This window comes from Tursiops truncatus, chromosome 18, assembly GCF_011762595.2.
Source record: "Tursiops truncatus isolate mTurTru1 chromosome 18, mTurTru1.mat.Y, whole genome shotgun sequence".
Lineage (NCBI taxonomy): Eukaryota > Metazoa > Chordata > Mammalia > Artiodactyla > Delphinidae > Tursiops > Tursiops truncatus.
Genome location: NC_047051.1, coordinates 5,821,265 through 5,838,548, shown reverse-complemented (window position 1 = coordinate 5,838,548; position 17,284 = coordinate 5,821,265). Strand labels below are relative to the sequence as shown.

The 17,284-nt window shown below is 48.1% G+C and overlaps 1 protein-coding gene across 8 annotated transcripts in view; it reads left to right on the top strand.

Annotated features, from left to right (window-relative positions):
* Nucleotides 1–1,721: 1,721 nt before the first annotated feature.
* FLT1 (fms related receptor tyrosine kinase 1) overlaps nucleotides 1,722–17,284 on the top strand; it is a 172,572-nt gene continuing 157,009 nt past the window's right edge. For 6 of the 8 annotated variants that reach the window (XM_073794997.1, XM_073794996.1, XM_073794995.1 and 3 more), the window contains exons 1-2: nucleotides 2,116–2,509; nucleotides 2,849–3,199. In XM_073794997.1, the coding sequence (XP_073651098.1) occupies nucleotides 2,131–2,509; nucleotides 2,849–3,199 (730 nt within the window). In that variant the 5' untranslated portion in view covers nucleotides 2,116–2,130. Of the gene's footprint in view, nucleotides 1,860–2,115; nucleotides 2,510–2,564; nucleotides 2,726–2,848; nucleotides 3,200–17,284 lie in introns of those variants that run through there. The other 2 variants (XM_073794999.1, XM_073794998.1) reach the window with 2 other exon arrangements.

Genomic DNA, 17,284 nt, shown 5'->3' with positions numbered 1-17,284 from the left:
CAGGAGATGAAACGTTCTTTTGTATGTGAGCAGGAAGCAAGCAGATAGTCTATTTCAATAGCTTTTTATACCCACCAGGCATGTTGAAATTGATCTTTTCCATCACTGTTATCTATAAAACCCCTTTCGTTAGTGATTTAGTTGGAAGGGTGCTGTAGCCCATTCTTGTTCAAAGGTCTTATCTCTTTTTTGGGGGGTGGAGGGTTGAGAACCATACCTTTACTTCCCATTAGTTTAGCTTAGATATTCATTTATCTAAATGCTAATATTTATCTGAGCTAAAATGAAATTAAGAACAAAACCTTGTGAGAACTTGTAGCATCTTGAGTTCTTTGTTAGGAGGCTAATGCAACTAACAAAGTAAGAAGTAAAGAAATTGCTGACTATAATTAAAACCTGCAACTTTTCGAAAGAATAGTTGGGAATTTGCGGAAGACCACTCTTAATGCAGAATGATTTTGGTGTAAATTAAGTTAGATTCGACCAGGACTCTTTTAACCTTAAATAGTTGAGCAATATGCTAGTATTGATTTTTTTCTTTAATTTTCTTTATTTATTTTTAAAATATATATATTTATTTATTTATCTTTGGCTGCGTTGGGTCTTCCTTGCTGTGCGCGGGTTGCAGCGAGCGGGGGCAACTCTTCGTTGCGGTGCACGGGCTTCTCACTGCGGTGGCTTCTCTTGCTGCAGAGCACTGGCTCTAGGTGCATAGGCTTCAGTAGTTGTGGCACACGGGCTCAGTAGTTGTGGCTCACCAGTTCTAGAGCGCAGGCTCAGTAGTTGTGGCGCTCGGGCTTGCTTGCTCTGCTGCATGTGGGATCTTCCTGGACCAGGGCTCGAACACGTGTCCCCTGCATGGGCAGGCGGATTCTTAGCCACTGCGCCAGCACGGAAGTCCCTATGCTAGTATTGTTGATGGACGTCTGAGGTCATGAAGATTGTTTCAGCTATCCATCAGATACCCGTTGTGGCTTCACAAGTAAACTCGATGCAGAGTCATGTCTGACAGCTGGTATGTGAAGTGTTGTCTCTCAGATAGCATTTGAAGGGTTGTAGTAAACTTTTGTAGACTGTACTATGGACCGTTTTCCCCCAGGGTCAGCTAAGTGTCTCTCCTAAGAAGCGCTCCTGAGTTCTCGGACGGACCACCTCTTCTCATCGTGAGGGAGCCCATCGTGAACCCAGGCTCCCTCCAGCACTGGGATCCTCACACTGTAATGTCGTGGCCTCTTTACGCGTCAACCTCCTCTCCAGATTCTAAGCCCGCTTCTTGGGAGAGAGCATGGGAGGGACAAGCAGCTCTGAAGTGAGGCAGGGGGACACCTCGTTTCTGCGGGTGTGTCCCAGACTGTGACCGAGGCTGGGGGACCAGTTGTGAGTTAAGATCCGCTGTCAGGCTCTAACCCTGAGATACGTAATTAACTGTTCACGGAATGATGCTTCGGTTTTGAAGGAATCAAGCTTGGGAGTAGGAGCCCTAGAAAAAGTGGAGAAGCCAGCAGGCGCGCAAAGGCTCCGCGTGGTCTCACTCTCCTCGGAGCCGCGTGGGGCTGCCACTCCCGAGCCCCAGCGCCAGGCGGGCGGACGCGCTGTTCCTGCGTGGGGCTCCCAGCGGCGGGGACCTGTCCTGGCCCTGCCGCTCAGAGGTGTGGCAACTCCGGGTTGCCTAACCTTCCCCGGCGGGAGGCAGTCCAGTCCTTCAGGAAGAGTCGCTGGCCCAGTGTTTAGGAGCCATCACGCTCCTTTTTATCGTGGCCATCTGGCATTTTGCAGTAGAAGTATTTTTCAAACCAGCGGTATTAACAGGGACAAGACTGGGCTGCTCCGTGGAGCCTAGGACGATATCAGCCTTTGAGGTAATGGAAACATAATTGGGGAACGAGGTGGAATTAGTGTCATCGCAAATGATCTAGTGCCTCATGCTGATTTCCCGGGGTTCGGAGGGCAGTGGAGTCACCCAGCTTGCGTAGCAAGCAGCCATCAGAAAGACTCTTCTCGAGCATTTGGGAAATAAAGTTCAAGTGCTCGGCCTTTAAAAGTTGCAGGAGCAGCTTCACGTCCCAGCTTTTTACAAGGTATCATGATGTTATTGCTTGTTTTGCTTCTAGGAAGCCGAGGGTTTAGGAAATGACTTGGGCGGGTGCATCTGTGAGGTCGAAAAAGACACAGACGCGCTCCCCAGGGACCCGAGCGGCTTCGCTGTCTTCCCGAAGGTGCCAGCCAAGCGTCCGGTCCCCGCGGGCGCTCCTGGCGCAGTCCCCTGTGCCGAGGGTGTCCGGCGCCTCCCTAGACGTCTGGGGACAGTTGGGAGAGTCGCGGGGCGGCGGGACAGCGCGGGAAGAGCAAGGAAGGGGGAGGGAGCCGGCCTGCGCCTCGCCCCTCCGTGCCAAGGACACTGTCGCGGAGGCGCGGCCAGCTTCCCAGGGTCGGACTTTCCGCCCCGGGGGCCGGGCGGTGGAGGTCCAGCCCCGTCCCCTTCCCAGCTTCGGGCGGCCCCCAGGGCTGAGTAAGCCGGGCGGAGGGAGACTGCAGGGATTTCCTGAGAGCTAAAGGAGGAGGAGGGGACCGGGACAGGAGCCGGGAGCAAGGACCGTGAACCTGCCCGGCGGCGCTCCGGGGCCGCGCCGCCCGCGCCTCCCCACGCGCGCTCCCTCCCCGCCCCCGCGCCCGGCGGCCCCCGCCCCCTCCCGAGCCGTAGGGAATCAGGTCCCGGAGGAAGAGGGTAGGTGGGGAGGCGGATGAGGGGTGGGGGACCCCTTGACGTCACTGGAAGGAGGTGCCGGGGTAGGAAGTGGGCTGGGGAAAGGTTATAAATCGCCCCCGCCCTCGTCTCCTCTTAATCGAGGTCCGCTGGAGGCTCGGAGCGCGCGGGATCAGCACTCCTCGCGGCTCCTCCCCGGCGGCGGCGGCGGCGGCGGCGGCGGCTCGGAGCGGGCTCCGGGGCTGGAACGCAACGGCCGGAGGACGCCGGGCTGCGAGGATTACCGGGGGAAGTGGTTGTCTCTCGGCTGGAGCCGCGGAGAGGGGCGCTCGGGGCGGAGGGCCGGAGCGAGAGGAGACAGGCTCGGGCGGCTGCGGCGGGCGCCCGCGAGGAGCGCGGGCACCGGACGAGCAGGCCGCGTCGCGCTCACCATGGTCAGCTGCTGGGACACCGGGGCCCTGCTCTGCGCGCTGCTCGGCGGTCTGCTTCTCACAGGTGAGGCGCGGCCGGTGCCGGAGGCCGGCGCGGGGCTGGCGGGGGCAGGGGCGCAGCCCGGGGGGCCGGGTGCGCGCGGGGAGCGAGCTCGGAGGGAACCGAGGACACTAGTTGCAGCGGACACGCCTGGGGCCGTGACGCCCTTTCTCCTCCGCCGGGCGGTCGGGCTGGGCGCCTCGGAGAGCAGCTGGCTGGGGTCCGCGAGCATCGCCGCGCTCGGGTCCGCGCTGGGGCTGCCCCTTGCGGCTGGAGTCGCTGATCCTCGCTGCCTGGCCACCTCCCCCAAGCCGGGGCCCCCCTCCCAGGTTCTGGGCTCGGAAAGTGCCGCGCACCCGGACCTGCCCGGCACCCAGAGCCTGCTCTCAGGTGGCCTGGCCGGGTCCGTGAGGCCCCCGGATCAGCGGCTCCTAGGACAACCGCGTGGCTGCCCGGGGACTGGGCTGAGGCCCGGCCTTGGCGATGTCTGGCACGGGCCGCGACGTCGCGCCTCCCGAGGGAAGGAGGTGAGCCCCTTTGGAGGGGATCGCGTGCCTGGCGGGAGCACACAGATACCTGAAGATGGCAAGAGCTGGTATTCTTCGACCCACTCTGGGCCCCCGAGCTCGCGTGTCCAGGGAACGTTCCCCCAGCGTCCTCTCCTCCCTCCCCCCCGCCCCCCCCCAGTCGCCGGCCGCTGGGCCTGAGCGCTGGGCGCGCATCCATCCGAGTGGAGCCTCTGCCACGGGTCCAGCCCAGGTCGCCGACCTGAGTGACCTTGACCGACGAGGGCAGTCGAGGACCCAAGTCCCGTTAAGTTTCAGAATTGCAAGCCTAGTCTTTTAAGTTCCGAGAGAAGAAAGGGCAAATGATTTGGACCAAAAGGTGCGGTTTGAGGAATCGGTGAGGTCCGCGCCTTTGCTGGGCGTTAGGGACACTGGCGGCCGAACCTTCAGGGACCAGTAGGTTGTACCTGGTTAGTGTGGCGGTGGCCTCCACCGAGGCGCCAAAACCCGAGGGCATTTAGGGACTCGGACTTGCCTTTTCTGCTCAGCGGGGCTCAGTGGCCAAGCCCCCTGGTTTAGTCCCCCTGGGCGCAGAGAGCCAGATTTTGGAGCGCCTGTCTCTTAAGCGTCGTGGAGGAAAGGTAAAATATGAAATAAAATACAGTAACATAGATTATTGCAAAGATCCCTGGGTAGGAAAGTCCGTAGGGTTGAGCATATATTTTTTTAAATGCTTGTTAAACTCAAAAGGCAGTAACAAATATTCCTTCTCAAGGGGAAGACTAATTAAACCACTTGTTTCTTAATAACAAGTAATAGTTCCACCTGGGTGAAGCTGTTAAACCGAGAGGCAAGGCGAATTCGTACTAAATTGGAGAGAACTCGCTCTAAGTTGGAAATGTTGCTAAAATAACTATACGAAGTGAAGTACTGCTTTTCTGTTTCAAAATTGCATTTGGGGGTTTGAAAAGTCATGTGTTTTGAAATACAATTGCTTGGAGCATTTAAGTAACTTGCTGAAGTCCATCGTCTATTATGTAAAAGTAAATCTAGGTAAATTACTGTGAATCCAGAACATGGAGGGGAAAGTATATGCTTTATTGGATTTTCTGCTTCACACATAGACATCTTTATTTTGTTTCAAAAACTAGCAAAGAATAGTTCTGTTCGTGGTTCAAAGCAACTTAGATCCGTGGAAGCGTTTCAGAAACGCGAGTGAGATCCTCTTATGATTCCCCTTAGATTTTACTTAAATGAGGCAGAAATCTTGGAACTCTTTTGTGATTTTTAAAAAAACGTTTTACATATGTGTTATAGGGAGAAAGCAAGACAAACATTGGCAAGGTGAGAACCTCTTCACCTGCCGGTTTAGGGAATGTTCTATCAGCTGTTGGGGTCTGTAATCGCCAATCTAAACCACAGGCTTCTGCCGCGGGTTAACAGCTGCGTCACAGTAAAACAATCAGGTACCTGCTTTCTAAGCTGCGTCAGCGCTTTCAAACTGAACGAGGGGCTGCATGTCTCGGGAGTGGTGTCTAGATAGGGGCCAGGTTTCTGCCCTGTGGATTTATGAGGAGTTCAGCTTGCACCCATCACGGGCCAGCTCTGCTCACTGTTGGGTGCTATATAATTTTATGAGTTTTTAATATTACGTGTGCGTTCACTGAGGTATAAAATAATCAGAGGTTCAGTAATACAAAAAGATAATGCCTTTCCCCGCAGAGAGTGTATTTACCTTCTTCTAAATATCCTGGGAAATAAAAACACTGCAGTATTCACGTGCTTCCAAGTCCTCTATATTGCAATCTCTTCCTCTAAAAAGGATACTAGGCTTCCTTTCTCCAGCTCAAAGTCTCATTTTCTTATTTTAAGGCAGCACACCCTTGATGAAAGCCGCAGACCCTTTTTGTCTGCCCCCCCTTTTCTAGAGTTTTTGAGCAGCTGACATGTACAATTTGCTATAGCTAATCGGAAATGCTGCACTTGCCAATTTTGTGAATGGAGTTAATTAATGATAGAAAGTTAAATCAAAAGTGTACATGACAGTGATCCCCATTTCCAAAATGAACGTACTAAATCTCTCAAAATCAAGCTAATTTTGCATAACAGTTTGTCTTTTCTCCAAGGTTTAGAAAGCCACACTTTGGGTTGTGTTTTTCCGGAATTGTACGTTTGAAATGTTAATTCCGTGCACGTTTGGTGGTCCACGTAGTTTTCCAAATGATGGATCACATTGCAGATAAATTGTAGGTGGTCACCTACTCTAGTTCCTCAATATTTTGACCTTATTTATTTATTTATTAAGTTTTTTCTCTCCCTGTTGAAAATTCTATAATAGGCTATCCAGTTTCTTTTCTAGGGAGCACTAAGTGGGTTTTGTGTTTTCACATGTAAAATTCAGACGTTAGAATAGATGGTTATTTCTAGGGGCCTTTCCCAACTCTAAAATGCAATGAATGATTCCAAGAAACAGACTGAACACAGTGTCTGTTTTTCTCCTTCCCTTAACTGCATTTGCCTATGGAATGGGTGACCGCCCCTGTGATGCCGGAGCCAGGGCTGAAAGGCTGAGCTGGCTTTCCCCTGCTGTCAGTAATCACGGTGGATTTTCTTCTTCACTAGTGCAACACACCTAACTCCAACCGATTCGCTTGCTCTTTATCAGGTTGCAAGAACTAAGCTGTTACAGGATGCCCAAGCCAGGACGAATCATGATCTTGGGATTTTTTTTTTTTTTAAACAGAATGTGTAATTCTATGAAATAGACTCTATTTCATAACTCTAGTTCCCTGATCTCTTCTAAGGAGACTGGTCATTTAAAACCCATCTGTATTTCTTGTTTTTTTCAATTAATGCTTACTAGTTGCAAATAATACTTATTTGCTCCCTGAGTAACTTAAGTCTAAAAGAGTTTCCGATTTCAACAAGAATACTAAACGTCTTATTTAAACTGGAACTTATTTTATATGACTTTTTAGAGCAGACCAAGTAATCATTTTGTTTTTACCAAAACTAATTAGATATTTTAAATCTCCTTTGAATGTATGTAATATAGAAGTTGAAAATGATATATCGCCTCCCAAAATGGTTTTATATCCATCAAAAAAAAAAAAAAGGTAGTATCTTTGAGGAAGGTTACCCAGTAGATCACCAAGTTACGATTAATGTTTACTCTGGCTTGAGAATTCTGCAAAGCAAGAACAAATAACAGAGTAAATAGCTTCTGCAGTGCTTTAAATTGAGATGTGCACGCGAGTGAGTGTGAGAGTGGAGAGTGAGGGAAGTTCTCTTGGCACCCGGGTGTTAAACGCAGAGCTTTCTGGTGTTAGGGTCTTGGTTCAATTGCACGGTCAGGAGTTTGTTGGATAGCAAGTGAATATCATAGTTTTTCAGAGCATTTGTCGTTGTGGCTAGAGGAGGAAGGACATTTGAAATAACACCAGGCTTAACTTTTAAGTAAAAATACGTCATTAGGAACGGTTACAAGCATTAGAAGCGTTGGTCGCATTTGGTTGAAAACCATCTATGAGAACAGCCCATTCTGTTCCATTGGGCTCAGTACGCTGGGGAGGCTCGTGAAGGAATGACAAGAGCTCCTGCCAGACGCTTTCCAGGAGCACTGTTGATTCCTCACACACTTGGGTGCCTTGGAAATTGCATGCGGCTGATTACAGTACTGGATTTTAGACCAGATTGAGGAAGGGGAAGGAAACTGGAGGAATGGGGGGTGATGGAGGGAGGGCTTGAAAGGAGAGCCTCTGGTGTAGTATCTGGGACTGCAGGGGGGTTTCATTAAGGAAATGGTTCCATTGAGTCTGCTGAAGATAGTGGACTAGATTTCCTGCATTGCTGCTGGGGCGGATGTCGGGGGATGTCAAGAATTCCTGGGGATTTCCCATCAGTCTTGGTAAAGCTGGATGCCTAAGAGCCATGTCTGATCATTGCTCCTTTCCTTGATTTTGTGCTCCTTGAGAGGATTGATCTCATTGCACAGACACATACACTGTGAGGGCTAGATGGAACCTCAGGGATCTAATCTACTCCTTTCAGAGACGGGTGGTTTAGTGGTTTTTTTTCCTTCAAGCTCAACAGCTGGCTGGTGGCAGACCCAGGAACAGAACCCTATGTTCATCCTACAGATAACATTTCTTCTTCATTTTTGTATATCCTCTACCCCAAACAGAGTAGAGATGTTAAAATATTTGTTGAATAACATTATTGCAGAGCTAAAATTTCGTTTTAAATGCTGGCATTTAATCTTATTTCTCATTTTATTGAATAGATGTAAGAGTCTTCTTTCCCACCATCAGTACACGAATAAATTTTTCTTACACACATAAAACGAGGACCATATGAACATATTGTAGTGGTAGATCTGTGTTTATTTGCTCTTCTGCGAAAAAATCTATTTAAACTGCCTTTTTAAACATAATACATCGTTCATATTTTAATGCACCATCATTAATTTTTTACAACAGTATTTTCAATAACTGCATAGCATTTCATGGTATGGCTATGCTGTAACTTGTTAAACCCAACTGGCATCTTTTTTTTAATATGAGAAACCTTTAAAGCCCATAAGGGGTTTGATTAGGAATATCAAAATGATGGCTGCTTAGTAATATACTGAGAGATTTGGGGAGAAAACTAATTTTTCTTGTGCACAGTTGGAATCCTCCTTTTGGATGGCTGCAGCTTAAATAGTTGTGGCTTACGGTACTAGCTTCATCTATTGCCACTTCCCTCCGCGTACCCCGTGTCCCAGCCACACAGACTCTACCGCCGTCAAAGAAATAGCTCCCCTTTCTTTAGATGGGCCTTGCACTTTTCATGCTGTTTGTCTGCCTGCAAGACCCTTTTTCTCCCTCTGCATCTTTTCTTCCCGTGCCTTCAAAATTCAGCGTAGAAATCACCAGCTCCACGAGCTCCTCCTTAGAGCCCCAGACAGAATGACTGGTTTCTTCCGCTCCTGTGTGTAGCCTCCTCTTATAGCCCCTATATGGGTCCTCCTGTTCTTCTCACCTTGCTTAGTATTCTGTTTATGAGGCTGCCCTCACTCTTTGGGGAGGAGAGCCCGTGTCTTAACCGCTCTTACATCCCTGGCACCTACTGTCATGGATGGCATGGAAGCTCTCCGTAAATGTTGGAATGAATGAATGACGTAGCCACACTGTCATTTCAAAGAAGAAGTCTTTCCGAGCCAGATATGACTTTATTCCAGGTTATTAGTTACTCTTGCTTGTCCATTGGGCCTCAGTTACAGTGGATTCCTTAAAGGGGCTGTTTCTCAATAGAGAATATTTGTCCTCTGCAATGAGTGGCTCAGATCTAGGAAATCAGCTATGATTTTCAACTCTGAGATACCCATGTCTTGTGATCCCCTCCTGTTTGGTCATGATGATTCCCTGGGGCTTCTGGGCCAGCAAAGCTGGGCTTGGGTCCGTGCAGCAGTTCTGTCCTAACCCTCTATCGGTATGGGGCCAGGCCCTTCACCTTTACGCCACAGGGCTTTATACCATTTTTAGTGCTCTTAGATTTTATGCTTTGACTTATCCTCTGATAGACTCAAACCTGAGTCATTGGGTGCTGGACTGTGTGGCAAATGTGAATGATGGGGAGATACTCAGAGTCAGAGTCTGCTTTAATAGGAGCCTCGTTACAGGACCAGTCTAGTTGCTTGATTTCCTCCTTCCTTAGAATAGGTTCTCCTTAACTGTTCATGCAAATAGATTCTTCTGGCAGGACCAGCCTACTAGGTGTGAAACATGTTCTGAAAAATCGGAACCCCCGATCCAGCCACGAGCTGGTGCCTCCCTCCCCCCACTCCCATCCCCAGCCCCAAACTTTGCACATGCCCACAGCATGCTTCTCAAAGTGTGGCCCATGGCCCAGCATCCCCTGGCAACTTAACCGATCAGAGCCTGTATATTAATGAGGTCCCCAGGTGTGTTTTTGCACATTAAAAAATTGAGAAGCGCTGATTGTAGTAAAGGATTCTTAGCTCTGGTGTCAGGGTCTAAATCGTCTTCACCAGCATCCTAGTGCTGACCTTGACCTGTATGACCAAGGGACTAGACCCTGGCCAGCCAGGAGCTTCTTTCCGGCTCCCACACTGTTCTTGTGCCCTGTCTTCTGCCGGGACACCTGTGACCTGCTTCAAGACTTTTTTTTTTTTTTTTTAAACAAAATCTTAGGCTTAGCTTGGACCTTACAGAGGTTGTGGATTTGAAGAATACCACAGTTCACCAAACCATGGGTCTTAGAAAATAGGAACCTGGTGAAAAATAGTACAATAAAAATGGCATTAAACACATGGGTTTTCACCGTAAATAAAAGTTTTACAAAGCATTTGCTTCCAAAGCAAAGTCACTTGGTGTAAAAACCAGGGAGGTGAGCATCCTTCCCTGTAATGTGTTGTCAAGGAGGCGACACTGTCTCATCATGCTCTCATATCCTGCCGCTGGTGACACATTGTCTGTGCTTCTTGCTGGCTTGAAAGTTAATGCACTTGCCTTCTTCCTCGTCTTATTATCGCAAATCTTGGCAAGTGCTTTTGTCTTTTCCCAGGTTACCACAGTGCTCATGGGTAGTTTTTCTCAGCCTGGTCTTCTATCCTTCTATCGAACAGGTGGAGTGTGACTGCATTTCCTTTCAAACCACAGACCCTCCCACTTGGTCAACACAAGCAAAGCTATAACAATGATCAGGTTCTTTTGTGAAACGAGGCCTGAAGTGAACCTTGTCTAAATGAAAAGCCTTGTCTTCTGTTATACGCAAATATGAAACCACTCGCGCTCGAGGTCCCCTTTGGCGGCCTTGATTAGTAATTAGTCTGCCAACTGAGCTCTGTGAAACCCTTTGCTTCTCTCCAGGGTCCCCAGCTTTGGCTCTACATTAGAACCACCTGTGGGGCTTTATTTCTAGAATCCTCTTGCCCTGGCAGCACTTCTGATCATGAGTTTTTGAGTGGGCCCGAGGCATCGTTCATTTAAAGCTGCCAGGTGATTCCAGTGGGCGGCGAGCTTCCGGAACCTTCTAGTTTATCATATATCCAAATCACCTGAGAGCTTGCGCTGCAGTACTGGGCCGGCCCCAGAGTTTCTGATTCAGTAGGCCTGGGAAGGGGCCCGGAATTTGCATTTCTAAGAAGATCCCAGGTGGTGCCGAGGCATGGATGCAGAGACCACTGCTTTGAGAGCCCCTGACCTCGGGCTCCACTGAGAGGCCTGGCTACCTGGGAGGCATCCGTCCTGGGGCCAGTCTGGAAAAGGCACGAAATTAAATCATTGCTAGACATCTAACAAGGTGGAGGAAACTGTATCTGTGAGGAAGAAAGGAACTCTTCCTCCCTTAGAACGAGGGGAATTCTGGGATAAAGTGCTTGGTACGGGCGGGCCTGTTTTGCAGAGCAGGGTATATGTGAGTTAGGAACCAGACCTGGATTGCTGGTCTAGACAGGAAAGCTCGTAGTGGTTCTCCTTCCCTGCCTCCCGCTGTGGAGTGCTCAGCCTTTCCTCTACAGAAATGTGGGCACATGGCTACAGAGTCCTTTGGGAAGGCACCATGCTACTGACCTGTCCTGGGCACCCTCACGCCTCTGGTCCAGCCCTGCTAGCCTTCACTAAGCCCTCCACGAAGCAGTCGGAAGCCTTGTTACCTTTCCCTCCCTGACCAAGCCTCTGTAGCTGAATTCCTCTGCTGGGATCAGCGTCCCCACCTGGATGGCTGACCTCTACCTGTCGGAGCAGTACGGCTCTGCTGACTTCCGGGGATATGCCAGGGGTCTGTCGCCCTTGGTGAGCAAAGTCGCTGCCACATCGGAGACAGAGCTGGCCTCTCACTGGGCAGAATCGTGGTGCTGGGACCCTTCTCGTGAAATGCCAAGAGTATAAGCTGCTGCTTCTTCCCTGAGAGCATCTCGGGGTACCTATAGGGCGTTTAAGGCCTAATATTGTGTGAGCTCTATTCGGACGCTCTCATTTTCAGATACAGAAGGAGCATATCCTTCACCCACGGCTGAATCAGTGCTTCTCAAACCTGAGTCATGATAGCGTTTGTGTCTGTCATCTCCTGACATAATAGGCTGCCTCAAAACGCAGTGGCCTGCGAGGGGAATTCATTATGTCTCATGAGTCTGTGGGTTAGAAATCTGGGCGTGGCTCAGCTGGGTGGTTCGCTTTGGGCCTCACCTGGGTCGCGCATGCAGCTGTAGTCCCCTGGCTTTGCCCCTGGGACCGCGGCGCTGGCTGTCGGGGGGGGGGCCACCCTCCGCAGGCAGCCTTTTGCCCCCCAGCCGTCTCGCGCCCCCCCTCCTTACTGGGGGCAGGGGCCGTCTGAGAGGACAACAGCGGATGTCTCAAGGCCTTTGGAACTCTTATAGCACCACCTATGCCACGTTGGGACGGTCAGAGCAGTCCTAACTCAGGGTGGGGCGCGGGGAAAGAGATTCTCTCCAGGCGGGAGGAGCCGCTTAGTCTTCTGGGCTCGTTTCTTGAGGTACACACTGCTGTTTCGTACTAAACCTTTCTTTTCTTTTCTTTCTTTCTGGCCGTGCCACGCGGCATGAGAGATCTTAGTCTCCCGACCGGGGATCGAACCCATGCCCCTTGCATTGGAAGCGCGGGGTCTTAACCACTGGACCTCCAGGGAAGTCCCTAACCTTTCTTTTCAGTCTAGATTTTGAAAAGATTCTGGAGTTTGGCCAAGAAAATAATAGTGAATAATGCCTTGGCCCTTCTTAACCTGTGAGCTAAAGACAGCTGGTCCCGTGGAAGAGCGTCCTGTTCGTAACTCTGTTGATTAGGGGACAGAGGCCGCAGTTAAGGTGGCTGCCAGGCTCTCAAGACCACCATGGCACCGGCATGAAGCGGAGGACAGCTGACCCTCAGATTGCGAGTGTAGGCAGTGGGCAGCTTCTCGGGGCTTAGATCAGAGGATCTCTGAGCATCTTCCGGGGGGATGTGGTGAGGCCGTATGTGTTTGGGGGGAGCGGGGTGGAGAGAAAGGAGGCAACTAACGCTTATGGACGGTCAGGACTTAGATTTATACGTATTATGTTGCTTAGTCCCAAGAGGTAGGTACAGTACTCTTATATATGAGGAAACTGAGGCTTGGGTAAGTTAAATACTCTTCCTAAGATCACAGAGTACCTAAGTATTTAGGTAAATTAAACACTTTCCCTAAACTAGAATTATTTCCATCTGGTTCCGTCAGGCTCCAAACCTCCCTCCTCTTACCACGCCTTAGAACCTAAAGGAAAGGAGAGAAGGGAAAGAGCATGGGTGAGAGTGTGCTAGTCTTCCCTTCTTTCCAAACCGTTCTATCCTTGGAGCTTTGCCACTTCCAAAGAATGTGAGACTCTACTGCAACTCCGGCCTCAAATGGCCTTGGGAGATTCCACTGCTGTGTGTGGCAGACACCATTAAAGGCTCCATTAAGACAGAATTTTCATCATGTGGGTTTTCTTATCATGGGTATTCAAGGCCCTTCCAAAAAATTCAAGTCAGAGAAGGAGCTCCAAAACCATTAAGAACGTGACTTTACATAGGCTTCCAGACTGCTCTCCCGCACGGGGCTCTGGGTGAATTGAGCTTGCGCGGGAGGGCAGATGAGGGCAGAAGGGCACTTTGATTCTGGAAGAGGTCTCATCAGGTAGGTCCCCCGACCGGCTGGGCTGCCCTCTGCCAGGTTGTTTCTGGGAATCAAATGTCTACTTCTCTGTGTGCCTTTTAGATCCCAGAAACCGCAATGGCCTGGAGCTTTTTCTTAATGAAACTGGAGTAAAGGGGTGGACCCTGATGCTTCGTGAACTGGGGTGGGGAAGGACTCTGTCCCCGGGGGAAGGAGGAGGAATGTGTATACCCGGTGCTGTGAACCTCTTCCAAACCATCCAGCCTGCACGCTTTTAACTTTCTTTTATGAATGGAAACCCCGAGGGTCACATTCTTACCAAGTGACCAGGCCAGGGTGGAAACCTAGGTCTTTCTGATTTTGAAATCAGTACTCTTTCCACCAACATTTATCCAAAAGATCTTGAATGATCAAATCTAGGAATTCAGGAAAACCAAGGAGTTTGGTTTTCAGGGTTTAGAATAGAAAGTTAGTATGCCCGTGAGAAAAAGACAGCTGTCCGAGGGCATTGTCCTAGAGGGAGCGCCCATTGGTCTGGGATGGTCACGAACACAGTCTCTGCTTTCCCTGTTTGACTGGTAGTCCTCGTACAGTTAACAAAAATGGAAGCATTTCTTTAAGGCCTGTTGCCCTTTGGGTCTCTTTCTCTTCCCTAGATCATTCCCTTCAGGCATTCAAACTTACAAGAAGTCAAGAAAGAGAAAAAAGTATTTTATTTCTTCCTTGATCCTTACCTGGAGAGGGATATTTTTTTTAAATTGAAGTATAGTTGATTTACAATGTTGTGTTAATTTCTGCTGTACAGCAAAGTGACTCAGTTATACATATGTATACGTTCTTTTTTATATTCTTTTCCATTATGGTTTATCACAGGATATTGAATATTATTTTCTGTGCTATACAGTAGGACCTTGTTGTTTATCCATTCTATATATACTAGTTTGCATCTGCTAATCTCAAATTCCCAATCCCTCCTTCCCCCGACCCCCCCATCCCCCTTGGCAACCACAAGTCTGTTCTCTCTGTCTGTGAGTCTGTTTCTGTTTCGTAGATAAGTTCATTTGTGTCATATTTTAGATTCCACATATAAGTGATACCATATGATATTTGTCTTTCTCTTTCTGACTTACTTCACTTAGTATGATAATCTCTAAGTCCATCCATGTTGCTACAAATGGCATTATTTCATTCTTTTTTACGGCTGAGTAGTATTCCATTGCACATATGTACCACATCTCCTTTATGCATTCATCTGCTGATGGACATTTAGGTTGCTTCCATGTCTTGGTTATTGTAAATAATGCTGCTATGAACATAGGGGTACGTGTATTTTTTTGAATTATAGTTTTGTCTGGATATATGCCCAGGAGTGGGATTGCTGGATCATATGGTAGCTCTATTTTTACTTTTTTGAGGAACCTCCATACTGCTTTCCGTAGTGGCTGTACCAACTTACATTCCCAGCAACAGTAGTGTACGAGGGTTCCCTTTTCTCCACATTGAGAGAGATATTTTTTGATACCAGAACATGGCCATGTTTATCTGAATCTGAGAAAAATGTTGTTTTGCCACCTATAGAGGAGTTTTATCTTTTGTTCCAAGGAAACAGTAGAAAGTGTGGTCAAAGGGATACATGGTTTGGATGAAAGTTATAAGGAGTAGTTATATATATAGTTTGATTTTTATGATTTTCTTTTTCTAAGTTGGCATTAGAGAAACCAAAAATATATGTAAACAGATGGAAAGGCGGGGATATATTAGAGGGGATTGCAAACAAACAATTTTAAAAGGCAATGTAAACTTGTGTTATAGCATTTTGTCTATGATGAATGGTATTGTTTTCTTTTTGGAAAACTGTTTAACTCTTTTCTACTTAATGTCTCCTGCTGGATCAGATTTTTGTTCTCTGTTGTTATTTGGAAATTTTTATAGCTTTAAAATCTTCTCCATAGGGAATTCTGCTAGAACTAGAGAAGAAGGAAAAAAAAAAAAAAAAAGCATGGGAATTGAGTCATCGTATTGCCCTAGAATGGACTTTGTGTACCTACAACTTCTTGGGGGTTAGGGAATATTTGGCACACATCATTGGTGTACAGATTAGAAGTGTTCTACCACTCACTCCCCTACCCCATTCCCTGTCCTCAAAGCTGGTAAATGAAAAATACCTTAAGTTCAGTATTTGCCACACAAAGTCACTTAAAAACGCAGGAAACTCTCATGAATGCTAACTTTCAAGAATTTCTAGTTTGCTTTAGCCCTTTTGGACTGGTCATTAAACTTAGCGATTCTATAATCTGGGTAGATGTCTTTTTAGGAGTAGTAAAATTCTAAAGAGTAGAAATAGAGTTGTCGTTGATTTTCAGTGTGGTTCATGGTGCAGGCAGATGGGCATAGCATTGCTTTACTGGAATAATTCACTCACCATTTTGGAAGAGTGTTAAGTAGAAACTTGGGAGGGGAAATGTCTTTTGAGAAATATGTTTTCTGACAGTGTTTCGGAATGCTGTATCTTCTGCTGTGATTTCACGAGGGAAAGCACGGGCTGTATTGAATTTAATTCTCGTGATGTCAGTTTCATAACCAGTCATCATTCCAGGTTCATGCTCAACCTCTAGCATGAGTTCAGGCATGCTTGGAAGCCCCTTTTATTTTAGAGCATTTTTAACATATTCCCTTAAAAAGTGCTCGAGCAATCATCAATTAACCTATTATATTTTATTTCAAGATGGAAACATGGTTGTATCTATCGTGCTCTGTATTGACCATTGAGTGTCTTATTTTGTGATGTTAACTGTGAATTTTACTGAAATGACTCATCTATGTTAGTGAAGAATTCGTGACTCCCTGTACTCAGAAACGTGTCCTTTAAAAACAAAGTGTACCTAGCTTTGAGGTGATCTCTGTTTGTTGACTTAGATAATCTTGAACACGTGGTGGTACTCACCTAATCTGCTTCTTGGTGACTCATGTCTTAAGGGGCCTCTCAGAGCTGAAAGCCCTTCAAGAGGAAGGGCTGGTTTCTGCCCTGTCTTCACAGCTGTGAATCTAGGACAGTGCCTGGCATATAGTAGTCACTCAATAAATGCTGGTTGAACTGACTAGAGCTGTATCCTAGATGTCCCTCTGGGTCTCAGAGGCCTTTTAAGAATCAGGGTTCCATATTGGTTCGATATTGTGCGGGTATAGTGGAGGAGATTGGCAGAAATATGTCCAAGAGCTGGCAGGAATTCTCCCCACACATCTGAAACGTTCTGTTCCTTCCTTCTGGGCCATCCTCTGGCTCCAATGACCCCTTTCTTATCCTTGACTGAGCTGCTGTGTTCTCCTGATTCGAATCTAGACTCAGAATTCAGAATTCCGATCTAAGCTGCCTGGCCACTACAGAAATGGCTCCCAAGAGATATTTCCTTTAGATGGACCCTCCTCCTGGGATACACTTAGCTGGTCAAGGTTCCCAAACGGCACAGAAGAAAGGCAGTTGATTTGGGAACCTTAATTTGTAGGTACAGCAACGCAGCCTAAACATATCAGGTGATGTTACTATTGCTGCTATTGTGTTCGCCCTCTTGGATAAGAACATTTGCTTTGAAAACCATTTCCCCTTAGCTCTGGACCATCCATGGTGTAGGCTAGGAAGAGGAGAGAAGAGGAGGCACAAGTTAAGTCCTGGCTAGGACTGATCACATCTGATCATTTTCTTTTATTCCCCTCATTCTGTATCTATCCCTCTTCCATGATTTCAAAAAGCACAGTGTGGGACTTCCCTGGTGGCGCAGTGGTTAAGAATCCACCTGCCAATGCAGGGAACACAGGTTTGAGCCCTGGTCCAGGAAGATCCCACATGCTGCAGAGCAGCTAAGCCCGTGCGCCACAACTACTGAGCCTGCGCTCTAGAGCCCGCGAGCCACAACTACTGAAGCCCGCGTGCCTAGAGCCTGTGCTCTGCAACAAGAGAAGCCACCGCAATGAGAAG